Source organism: Alosa alosa, chromosome 3, assembly GCF_017589495.1.
Source record: "Alosa alosa isolate M-15738 ecotype Scorff River chromosome 3, AALO_Geno_1.1, whole genome shotgun sequence".
Lineage (NCBI taxonomy): Eukaryota > Metazoa > Chordata > Actinopteri > Clupeiformes > Clupeidae > Alosa > Alosa alosa.
This window is the reverse complement of record NC_063191.1, coordinates 16,623,456-16,634,867: the sequence shown is the minus strand read 5'-3', so window position 1 is coordinate 16,634,867 and position 11,412 is coordinate 16,623,456. Positions and strand designations below refer to the sequence as shown.

General features: G+C 44.8%; 1 protein-coding gene across 5 annotated transcripts; it reads left to right on the top strand.

Moving 5' to 3' along the window:
• Positions 1-37: 37 nt before the first annotated feature.
• Positions 38-11,054, top strand: galnt3 (UDP-N-acetyl-alpha-D-galactosamine:polypeptide N-acetylgalactosaminyltransferase 3 (GalNAc-T3)). Of its 5 annotated transcripts, none has more exons than XM_048238785.1 (11): positions 38-655; positions 2,419-2,916; positions 3,862-4,034; positions 5,179-5,328; positions 5,716-5,950; positions 6,104-6,221; positions 6,671-6,871; positions 8,240-8,371; positions 8,916-9,017; positions 9,137-9,289; positions 10,135-11,054. In XM_048238785.1, the coding sequence occupies exons 2-11, from the start codon at positions 2,420-2,422 to the stop codon at positions 10,246-10,248; spliced, it is 1,875 nt and encodes a 624-aa protein (XP_048094742.1). In that variant the 5' UTR covers positions 38-655; position 2,419; the 3' UTR covers positions 10,249-11,054. The 5 variants fall into 5 exon arrangements, with proteins under 5 accessions (XP_048094742.1, XP_048094738.1, XP_048094741.1 ...); XM_048238781.1 differs by having other exon boundaries at positions 2,313-2,916; XM_048238784.1 differs by lacking the exon at positions 38-655 and adding an exon at positions 1,019-1,100 and having other exon boundaries at positions 2,313-2,916.
• Positions 11,055-11,412: the final 358 nt, after the last annotated feature.

The window sequence follows — 11,412 nt, the reverse complement described above, 5'->3', positions numbered from 1 at the left end:
AGATATATTTAGGTTGGAGTTTCTACAGAAAAGAGGATGACTCCCATTTTAATTAAAGGAGGCTCTTGAACTGTGACTCCTGGACAACCCCCCTTCACAAGGAAGTAAAGACTCGGATGAGCGCTCCTATTGTCATTCTTGTTGAGCTCACCGAGTAGACTACTTGCATATTCCACATTCTATCAGTTTACCAATTCTTTAAAAAAATCAGTGTTTGTAGCCTACATAGCCTGCTCTGTGAAACTAATGTTCAGCATTCCGCTATGTTAAATATATTATGCTATGTATTGTGACATTAGACTAATGTAAGTGATCGTAGTGAAAACATTATTTGACCGCTACCTAAGGCAGTTCTAAAGCGATGCCTGGGAACTGACATGGTTTCAGCTAGGTCCTATCACTGAGCTCTCTTACCCCCAGCACCACTGGGCTTCGGTGCGGTAGAGGTACCCATAGATACAGAGTGGGGAGGCACGGCGCTTCGTCTTTTAGGCTACTTATCTTTATTGGTTTGAGATATTTGATAACTTTCCTCTCGGACAACGATCACATGGGCTTTACAACAAGGAGCGCGGAGAAGTTTGAGAACAACTGCATGCTGACACTGAGCAAACGCGAACATAGATTCGTCATGTCCACCAGCCCAACGTGTTCGGTAAGAAGATGACTTTATGGAGCTTGTGTCTCAGTACAATTGTCTCTAATGTCTACTGTATAAACTCTTCCACTATTACTATTAATTTCACATTTTACTTGGTGGTTTTGCTTTTAGTTCCTTTCATTCACATTAGGCTACTCTCACATTTATGGCAGTGGTTAAGTCAGTTTTATGACAAATCTTCATTTGCTTTCCGTGAACTGCTCTGCGATAAAAAAAAAAATAAATAAATAAATAAAGTAGAAAAATCTTTGAGTCATTTTTGCTAATCCTTTTGGTCGATATTTTGAGAGTCTACCACAATTCGACGCGGTTTGTGTGAGAGCCATAGACGTGCCGCAACTTTGTATCCCAGCAACAGTTTCATTGAACGCATGGTTGAGTAGGCTAAATCCTGTTACTATAAGAATTGAGCGATAGGCTGCTTAGGTCGGATGTCCTGGTGAGTTGGTTATTGTCCAGGACTAACAAGGGTATGCAAGTCAATCTTTTTTTATTTACCCTATATACGATGAAGTTTGTGAGGGTTAGCCTAAGAGCCTATTTCTACCACAGCGAGAATGCCCTGAGGAAATACTGGTCTTGACAAGATTATTTCCTTCTGTATATTCGAGTTTGAGTATGAGTGTTCTGTGTTTGAGTGCTGTGTGTTAAAGATAGGGACCGCCAAATTGTTTGTAGGCTATTAAAACAACATATCCTAGGTGGCCAGTCCAGAATCACATAAGATTTTGTAGGGCATTAGGCTAAACCGTAAGGTATTTTTTACAAGAACAGTCACCACCTGAACCCTGTTATTACCTTTAAGTAAATGAGCCCAAGGGGGTAGGCAACAGTCTACGCACGCGTGTCAAGTGGTCTCCACCCTCTACCTGAGAGAAACACCTGGATCCACCGAGACGGAAGTGCTATGCAAAGATTTCCAAATCTTAGCGGAATACTGTTGAGGAATTAGGCTACGTTTATCACAGCTGATGGGTTCCAAAGAGAGATGGACCTCGACTAGTTTTTGTCGAATTTGGTGACTATAGAGACTACTTTCCCTCAGCTTCTTTTTAGTTACATATTTGGTAAGGTTTCAGCAAAGTAATTTGGTAGAATATGTCTGATTTTAGTGTGTTTTTCAAAAGCTACCTGTACATTTGCACGCTTAGATACATCAACACTAAACCGGGTATGTAGCCTTCTTTGCCTCTTGAATAAAGACCAGCAATGTCAGAGCACAGGGTGTAATGATGGCCTACATGGCCTGCGATTGTTTTTAAGGGAAATTTCGGTATTTTACTTTTCAGGAGGTCTTCGATTGTATGTCATGTCGTTCAGAATTTTTCTACAGTAGGCTATCTAATTTCAACTTTCAAAACCAGCCTGAAAGTCAGTGGTGGTCATTTCCTTTCAATAAACTAAAAATAATCTTCTGTGTGTTAATGTGGATAATGACTCACATGAGGAATTCTTTCTGTCATTCTTAAGTAGGCTTAAATATCAGTGTAAATGTTACCCTTGGATTAGAAGGATATTGAAGACCGGTTGAATGACTTAATAGTTTGCATAAACTGTTACTTTAGAAATGTTCAGGAATTGGATTTTTTCAATTTCAATAGACTTTTCTGGCACACTGACACACCTCACTTTATTCCTTTATTTTTAAAAGGTCTACCCACCAGTGATGTTTATAACCAGGTTTGACTCTGGCAAAAGTGTGTCTTCTACGTTCTAAGAGGACCTTTTCGTATTTTCCTGAACTTTGCCAACTTGAGAATGAGTGGCTTTCGTAGATTCCTAAGGCGACGTGTACACCCATGGAAGCTGGCCATTGTTGCCCTGGTCTTTGTCACATTTCTGTTGCTAATCCAACGGGAGGTGGTCAGCCAAGGTCCTCAGGAGGAGCCATGGCTGAAAGAGATTGTGGTCAAGCGGGACGCTGTGCTGGGAATGGTCATGGGGGCGGTCAATAACTTCAGGGACTCCATGCCAAAGATGCAGATCAAAGCTCCCGTCCATCAGCCTGAGGTACGTGGTGAGCAGTCGTGTTTGCCTGGGTACTACACTGCAGCTGAGCTCAGGCCGGCCCTCGAGCGCCCGCCCCAAGACCCCAGTGCACCCGGAGCATCGGGGAAACCCTTCCACACGGAGAACCTGGGGCCAGTCGAAATAAAGGAGAAAGAAAAGGGTGAGGCGAAGCACTGCTTCAACCTGTACGCCAGTGATCGCATCTCCCTCAGTCGAGACCTTGGACCAGACACCAGACCTCCAGAGTAAGTTTTCACTCATTCATTCATTCACACACACTCACTCACTCTCTCTCTCTCTCTCTCTCTCTCTCTCTCTCTCTCTCTTTTATATCAGCTATTTGTAGGGAAGGCAAATCAGTTGAAAGTCATTAATATTCAAAATGTAGTTGCAAAGGTAATTCATCTTTGTTTAAAAAAAATGAGAACAGTTTATAAAATAAACTGGATGCAGAATAAGGGAATATGAGAAGCAACTAAAAAGTGCAATTCGTTAAAAGGTATATTTAAGTCATATGTTTGTGTTTACATTGATGGAACTGTGTTATACTCTGTTCTTTTTACTTTGTTTAGCTGTACTCTGACCTTTTTTTGTCCTAGTGAAAGATAGACCCTATAGAAATGTCAGAATGATGCTCTAACTAAAGATATAGCACCATCTAGTGGCTTAGAGTTTGCTGATATGTTATAATGGGTAATATTAATCATTCATAATTTCCCATGAGGATCTTTGTGGTCACCTTTTAAAGTGCAGAGCTATGGCACATGAGAAGAACATGGATCAAAGAACAGTAAAAATGCTCCATGTGTCTGCCTCTAACAGAAAAAAAAAGTACAACCCGGACATGCCTCTTATATTTGTCTGCAGTTACATAAGAAATTTCACTGAAACCACAGGCGGGCTCTCCTGAAACATTGTTCGGCATGCCAGACCAGTTAATGTGGCTGAACTTCGAGAAAGACTGTGTTTAGCTTGGCTAATTAAACAAGTCTGTTCCCGTTCCTGTGATTTTTAATGGGAGTAATTTACACCACATTTGGTGGCATTTTATTTGAGAATTGAATTGTAAAAGGATGTCACAGTAGGTGCACAGCAATGAAAAGCAGAGCTTCAGCGCCAGACATTTAAGACTGCTGTGAATGAAAATACAACCCTGTGCCATGTACACCCCACTCCCCTCCCCTCCCCAGGTGTATCGAGCAGAAGTTCAAGCGCTGCCCCCCGCTGATGACCACCAGCGTGATCATTGTTTTCCACAACGAGGCCTGGAGCACACTGCTGAGGACCGTCTACAGCGTGCTCCACTCCTCGCCGGCCATCTTCCTCAAGGAGATCATCCTGGTGGACGACGCCAGCGAGGACGGTGAGCGAGCGGCACGGGGGTGGAAGTAGGGGGGTAGGGGGAGGAGTAGAAGTGCAGCCAGGCGGGTGGTCGGGCAGTCGGTCGGTCGGGAAGTGGGCCTGCGGGAGATGGACCACCCTGCCTTTGGGGAGCTCTGTTTACAGCCAGCCCGCTGGGCAGCCTGCTCGCTCACTCACTCGCTTGTGGCTGTGCCGTGGAGCACACAGACATGTGTCTGCGGCCCTGGGTGCGTGTGAGAGTGGTCGCAGAGTGGTTGGTGTTAAAGCAGGAAGCGTCTCTTTTTGGAGAATGGATTTACTGAAAGAAGGCAAGGCTGTGACCATTTACCGTGTGTGTGTGTGTGTGTGTGTGTGTGTGTGTGTGACAGAGACACAAAGGAGAGCGAGATGAAGAATGAAGAAGTAGATATATAGTGTATTTGTTAGAGGGAGAGAGAGAGAGAGAGAGAGGGAGAGAGAGAGAGAGAGAGGACATTCTGAGTCGGTGTGAGGACATTCTGAGTTGGAGAGTACTGCTGTAAACAGGCTCCCAGGCTGGGAGACTAAATGAGTGTACAGAGCCTGCAGTATTGGCCTGGCCCACACTCATTTGGAGGGAACAGCACTGCTATTAGCACACAGCAATAAAACTATTGTATGACTCTCCTGCAGGAGGGACCGGTCAGACAGAGTTGGCAGCAGGCCATGTCAGGGAAGGAAGCCAGGCAATCTGTGTCTCTCCCTTTCTCTCCTTTCTATCTCTCTCTCTGTCCTTCTTTCTCTTCTTCCCCCTCTGTCGTTTACTTTCCTCCACCCCCTTCTCTCTTTCTCCCTGTCAGCTTCGAAAGAATGCAGCCAAACCTACAGTAACACAGTGCTCATTCCACAAAGGACTACCGCAATTCAGTTGGGCAAAGATTTCAGCTGACTAACACATTTATAATGGGAGGTTTGTGTCTTGCTCAATACTGGCATGTTAGTGATGTCATTTATGAAGGCATTAGTAAACTAGATATCCTAGTAGAAAAATGTCAGTGAACAATGGCGATGTTTCCACAGACTTGACTTTGAATGGAGCATTCCACAGAGACCATGATTGTTTAGAGGCCAGTTACAGCCCCCCACAGTCTGTGTGCATCACCGATACTGCTGTTGTGTCTCTGCAGAGAGGCTGAAGGAGGATCTGGATGAGTATCTGAAGAGGCTGCACATCGTGCACGTGGTGCGTCAGCTCGAGAGGAAGGGCCTGATCACGGCCCGACTGCTGGGAGCGTCAGTGGCCACCGGGGACGTTCTCACCTTCCTAGACGCCCACTGTAAGTGGAACCTCTGTCGTGGTCACACCGGTGTGGCTTGTTGTGTTAAAGAAACACCTATTCTTGAATGGATGGTGGGTGCCATGTCTCGCCTATCTGGTACAAACCTTGCCAGCAGCAAGCAAAGCCTCAGAGCTATTGGTCTAATTTGTTATTGAGAGTAGATATTGATCCTAGCCCTTGAGAAGATATTGCTCCTAAAACTACTGAAAACAAACTACAATTCTTGTTTGTTAATCTTTTTTGTGTTCTGTTGATCTTTTTCGTTAATTTAATTAGCTGCAGGCATCTAAGGTTACATCCACACTATTCTATCTGATAGACAAGGCTGTGATAGATAGGGGCTTATGTGTGCTGGGTAATAATGTCTGTGCATCATTGGAACAGGTGAGTGCTTCCATGGCTGGCTGGAGCCTTTGCTGGCCAGGATAGCGGAGAACTACACGGCTGTGGTGAGCCCTGACATCACCACCATCCATCTGGACACGTTTGAGTTTGTAAAGCCTTCACCATACGGGCAGAACCACAACCGAGGAAACTTTGACTGGGGGTTGTCCTTTGGCTGGGAGACCTTACCTGACCACGAGAAACAGAGGCGAAAAGATGAGACGTATCCCATCAGGTGAACATGCTAAGACACTAAAAGTGCAGTTGGGAAAAAGGGTATAGTTGGAAGGAAGGACTTTTTCTGGCCTTAGTTGCCTTTTCATTTAGAACTTTAGACCTTAAGGTAACCTGAAATAATCTAATAATAGGCATCCATTTGAATTTGCAGAACACCAACATTTGCTGGAGGGCTGTTTTCCATCTCAAAGGACTACTTCTACCACATTGGGAGTTATGATGAGGAGATGGAAATCTGGGGAGGTGAAAATATTGAGATGTCCTTCAGGGTATGTTTGTAATATGCATGCCTTTTCATTTGGGAGCAATGTGACAGCTTCATATGAACATTGTGGTGTGATGCAGTGTTGACACTGCCATTGGTTTTTTGTTATTGCCATGTACATCTTCTCTACTGATATATTTTGATTTGTCATGTATCTCATTGCACTAGGGGAAGAGAGTAGAGGAGAGTAGGACTATTATTATTTTCCCAGACAATCAAGGATTAAGACCAACTAATCAGGATGGCACATCTGATTGCCAATCAATCAATAAGTTCCTAGATGTAATTATATTTTTCCTGAATATGAGGACACTACTGTTTGTTAAGGGAAAGTGCGCTAAAAGGCCTTTTAAGCCATGTTGTCCACACTCCGTGCTGTTCATGATGATGTGCCCTTTGGAAAGCGATCCTCACCTGATCATGTCTGCTGCTGTTGCCGTGGCTCCCGTGCAGGTGTGGCAGTGTGGTGGCCAGCTGGAGATCATCCCCTGCTCCATCGTGGGCCACGTCTTCCGCACCAAGAGCCCCCACACCTTCCCCAAGGGCACCCAGGTCATCGCCCGCAACCAGGTGCGTCTGGCCGAGGTCTGGATGGACAGCTACAAGGAAATCTTCTACCGGAGGAACCAGCAGGCTGCCCAGATGGCCAGGGAGGTACGTGTTTCATTACATTTTCATTGCAGTTCATTATGTTTTCATAGTTTTCCGGAAGCTTCTCTGAAGCCCCCTGCTGTTTCCACAGAAGTGCTCACTTCAAGTGAAAACATTTACATAACCAACTTTGTCTTCTAAATGAGACATATAATAAAATGTTGCATCAAACTTGGTCTGCCATCCTTTAGCTATTTTGTACAGGGCCAGTGGGACACTTCCATGTTTTTGTGTTTCTATACTGCATTGCCTGCTAGCCCACAGTTTGTGCAGCCACATGCTGGCTTCTGAAGACTTTGTCCTGTATAGACAAAGTCTAAGCGAAGCACAAACACAGGCCGATAATGCTGCGATTCTTTAACGTATGCCTGATCCCTCAGGCGAGCCGTCTGTCAATGTTTTCCCTTAGTGGACACAGTCATGAGACCTTTAGGATGACTTGCGTGGGAGCAAACAAACGCGGAGGGCTTTAACATATGACCGAAACATTCGGTAAATAAACTGGTGTCATTGTTCAGGAAGCACTGGCGCCCCGGTTGTGAGCGGGAGAGAACACAAGGGGCACCTTTTGAGTGGGCCGGGAGATGAGACTAAGTGACAGCTGACTGGGGAAGCCTGAGGGGAGTGCTCTTCCAGGTCTCTCAGTGTGCTGCTGAGTGGTCAACTAACAGCATGGAATGCACATGCAACTGGACCGGGGCCAGGGAATGTTTGTGTGCACAAATGTCACTCAAACTCCCACTGCCCCCACCCCCACCACCAACACCCCACCACTGATCTCAGGCCAGTCGTGTGGCAGACAGCTCCCCTGATCTCATGTAGTTCCCAAAAGTTTATTAGTGTGAGCTTAGGATAAAACCACAGCCTTATTGTACGTTGCATTTTTTGACGGTTGCATTAGACTTTTTTTATTTTGGAAACTAGATTCACATTTTTAGAAACATGTTTAAATATCACACCATCTGTATGTAACCTCAATGTTGTCATTTCATTTGCATCTCTTGATTAAGATCAGCGATGCAAAGCCTCAGCTCTTCGTTTATACATTTCCATAAATGCCGCTGCAGTTGTGCTCCTGCACATGTGATTCACGAGGTATAAACATGCTTGTCTTTTCTGCCTGGAGGACATTATTGAATGAAATGCAGCCGAGAAAGGGGTTGCTTTGCTTGGCCTCGTCCACCACCGACCACATTAAACTAGACTGCCAGTGGGGGAAAGGGAGAGGGGGTGGGATGTGGTGGAACTGAGTGGTGATGGAAGCTTTCCCTGCCGCTCTAGAGAGGGAGGGAGAGAGAGTGAAGGACGGAGGGAGTTGGGGGTGGTGACCTGTAATGGGGGTCCTCGCTCAGACTGTGATTGTTTCCACAGAAGTCGTTTGGCGATGTCTCGCGCCGCGTGGACCTCCGGGAGAGACTGCAGTGTAAGAGCTTCTCCTGGTATTTGAAGCACGTCTACCCCGAGGTGTTCATGCCCGATCTCAATCCCCTTCAGTTTGGCGCAGTGAGTCCACCATATCATCTCTCTCTCTCTCTCTCTCTCTCTCTTTCTCTTTCTCTTTCTCTTTCTCTTTCTCTTTCTCTTTCTCTCTCTCTCTCTCTCTCTCTCTCTCTCTCTCTCTCTCTCTCTCTCTCTCTCTCTCTCTCTCTCTCTCTCTCTCTCTCTCTCTCTCTCTCTCTGTCTCTGTCTCTGTATCTCTCTCTTTGCCTCTCTCTTTCTGTTTCTCTTTCTTTTTTGTTCTCTCTCTCTCTCTCTCTCCGTGTCTTAACCCAACCACAGCCAGCTCCATCTGCCCATTGTGGTTTTTAGCTCCGAGCATCTCCAGAGATTCTGTAAATCTGGCTCGCTGAGTGTTGGAGAGCGAAGCGAGTAAGTGAGCGAGCAAGCGAGCGCTCCCTGCCACCCAGGCCACGAGGCGCACCACTGTTTGAACAGCTTGTGCATTACTGGAGCCCATTTCCACTGACTTTCACCCCACTTTCCCCTCCTCCTCTTCTTTCCCCTCCTCCTCCCCCTCTCTCCATTCCCTCTCTCCCGTTTCCTCTAGGTGAAGAATGTGGGCAAAGATGCCTGTCTGGATGCCGGAGAGAACAATGAGGGAGGCAAGCAGCTGATCATGTACCCCTGCCACGGCATGGGGGGCAACCAGGTCTGCCAGGCGATAACCTACACTCACGTTGACATACATTCATTGTAATTCAAGGAGTCGAGGATGACCGTGTTCAGAGAGAGTGTTTAATGAAACACCTTTTTGGTTGCCTCTTCCAGTACTTTGAGTTCTCAACACGTCACGAGGTCCGGCACAATGTTCAGAAGGAGTTGTGTTTGCATGGGACGGAGCGCACAGTCAAGCTGGAGGAGTGCCAGTTCAAAGGTCACAGCACATTTGTGGGAGGAGAGCAGAAGTGGGAATTAAAGGAGGTAAATGACTGGACACACTCTCACATACATACATTTACATACACACACACACACACACACACACACACAGATGATTTCCCCCGGTTCACCTTTCTGTCAGCGCCTGTATGAGTTGTAATGTTACACCACCATTTCTCAGAATCAGTAGGCAGCTCTTTGTGGACAGTTGTGTGGTATTGCCTCAGTCTGTCTTCAGATTGAGTCACACCAGCCTTGTGTGCACACAGTTGCCTACATTCAGTGCCCTCACAGTTGCCTACATTCAGTGCCCTCACAGATTACTTTTTTTTATAAAACAGTCTTACATCAACTGATCTACCATATGTTTTATTTTATTCTTGTTGTCAGCTGTTGAACTCTGGTTCACAGTGTCTTACAAAATGTATTATTATGTATTATTATTGTAGTATTGTAAATCAGGTTTATAGGCCAAGTATACTTGCGTATGCAAGGAATTTGGTCTCTGCACACAGTGAGGTGAAGCACACACTAACCCAGAGCAGTGAGCTGCCTTGCTACAGTGGCGTTTGGGAAGCAGTGAAGGGTTAGGTGCCTTGCTCAAGGGCACTTCAGCCGTGGATATGGGCATAGGAGAGCAGTGCTCAACCACTTCCCCCGCCCGCCCATGTTTTCCTACTGGTCGGAAAATGCCCAAGCCCAAAGCCCTAACCAGTAGGCCACGGCTGCCCCCGTATGAGTACAATGTGATATACTATACGTATACTTAATGTGAACAGTACCCTTTCGTACATGTACACTTTGGATCATAAACTGGTAATGGGGGAATGCATTAATGAGTGTTATGACTAATCTATAATTTTCTCCTTATTTCATGCTCTATTCAGAATCAGATGTTTTTCAACTCTGGGTGGAACCTGTGTTTAAGCGCTAGATATGAACATCCCTCTCTAGTGCCCTGCAATGCTGCGGACCGATACCAGCAGTGGCTCTTCACCTGAACCCTGTGGAGATCTCTGAACATTTGAACTGTAGATTCAGATTTTTAATTTATTTTTTTTATATATATTGAATAATTGCTGCTGGGAGTGTGGAACCTACAAAAACACCAATATGAAAACAGAAAATGCCTTCAAGGAGGATGCACACAGTGTATGCTGGAACAGAACTGGGCTAGACTGAAGCCTGATTTTATTTTTCCTCTTTTGTGCGCTCTTTTTTTTTATTTTTTATTTTTTTTACCATTTTGTACATTGGGAAGCAAATTGTTTATAATGAAGTTCACAAAGTCTTAGAAGATTTTCATCAGTTTCATCTAAACTCCTATCATTTCAGTAGGGTGCTCCACTTTCTTTATGCTTGAAGATGTGTCCTACAGGTTTCAGTCAGTCAACTTTGGGAGATGCCCCTTGTTTTGTTTTTAAGACTGAATACATTCTTTGTAGACTACAAACTTTTAAGGGTAGGGAATCTCCAATTGAAACTATGTTATACTATTTTGTGCAAAGCACCAAAGATCGCTTTTAAGTGTTGATAAAATAACATTTAATTTCAACATTGTTTAGATATGTCAGTGGCAGATGGTACATCTTGTCAAAACATTTCCTTGGTGGTTCTGTAAGATAAATGATGTGGTATGAGTTTACCATGATGTGGACCCTCATGCAGTGTCCAGTTTACAGTGTAGATTTTGCTAATTCACTCATTGTTCCCTTTTTCATTTCGGAGGGTGGGTGATATGTGAAAAGTTTTTTTTTTGTTTGTCTGTCAGCTTGAGATTTTAGTAAATTTTTTAAGGAAAAATGTTTCCCCTCTCTGGACTTATTTTGAAGTCTATTTGTATGTCAGATTTATAGCAATATTCAGCCTGTTCAGTTTTAGGTAGAACATTCTAGCATTAGGAAATGACCCTTGTTATCTGTCAGGTTTTGTTTTTGCATATCTAATATTATGGTTTATTTTCTTGAGTCACGCAAACAGTTTTCTATTTAAGCATTCCAGTCACGTTGATGCCTTTACTCAAATGCCTCCCTTCACTGATGGCCTGTTGAAAGGACATGGTGTGCCTATCTGACGCGCATACAAAATCGGTTTTACCCGGTGGATTGCGCTCAGAGAGAGTGGGAGTGAAGTCCTGCGATTAAACCAAACAAGTCACGACTGAC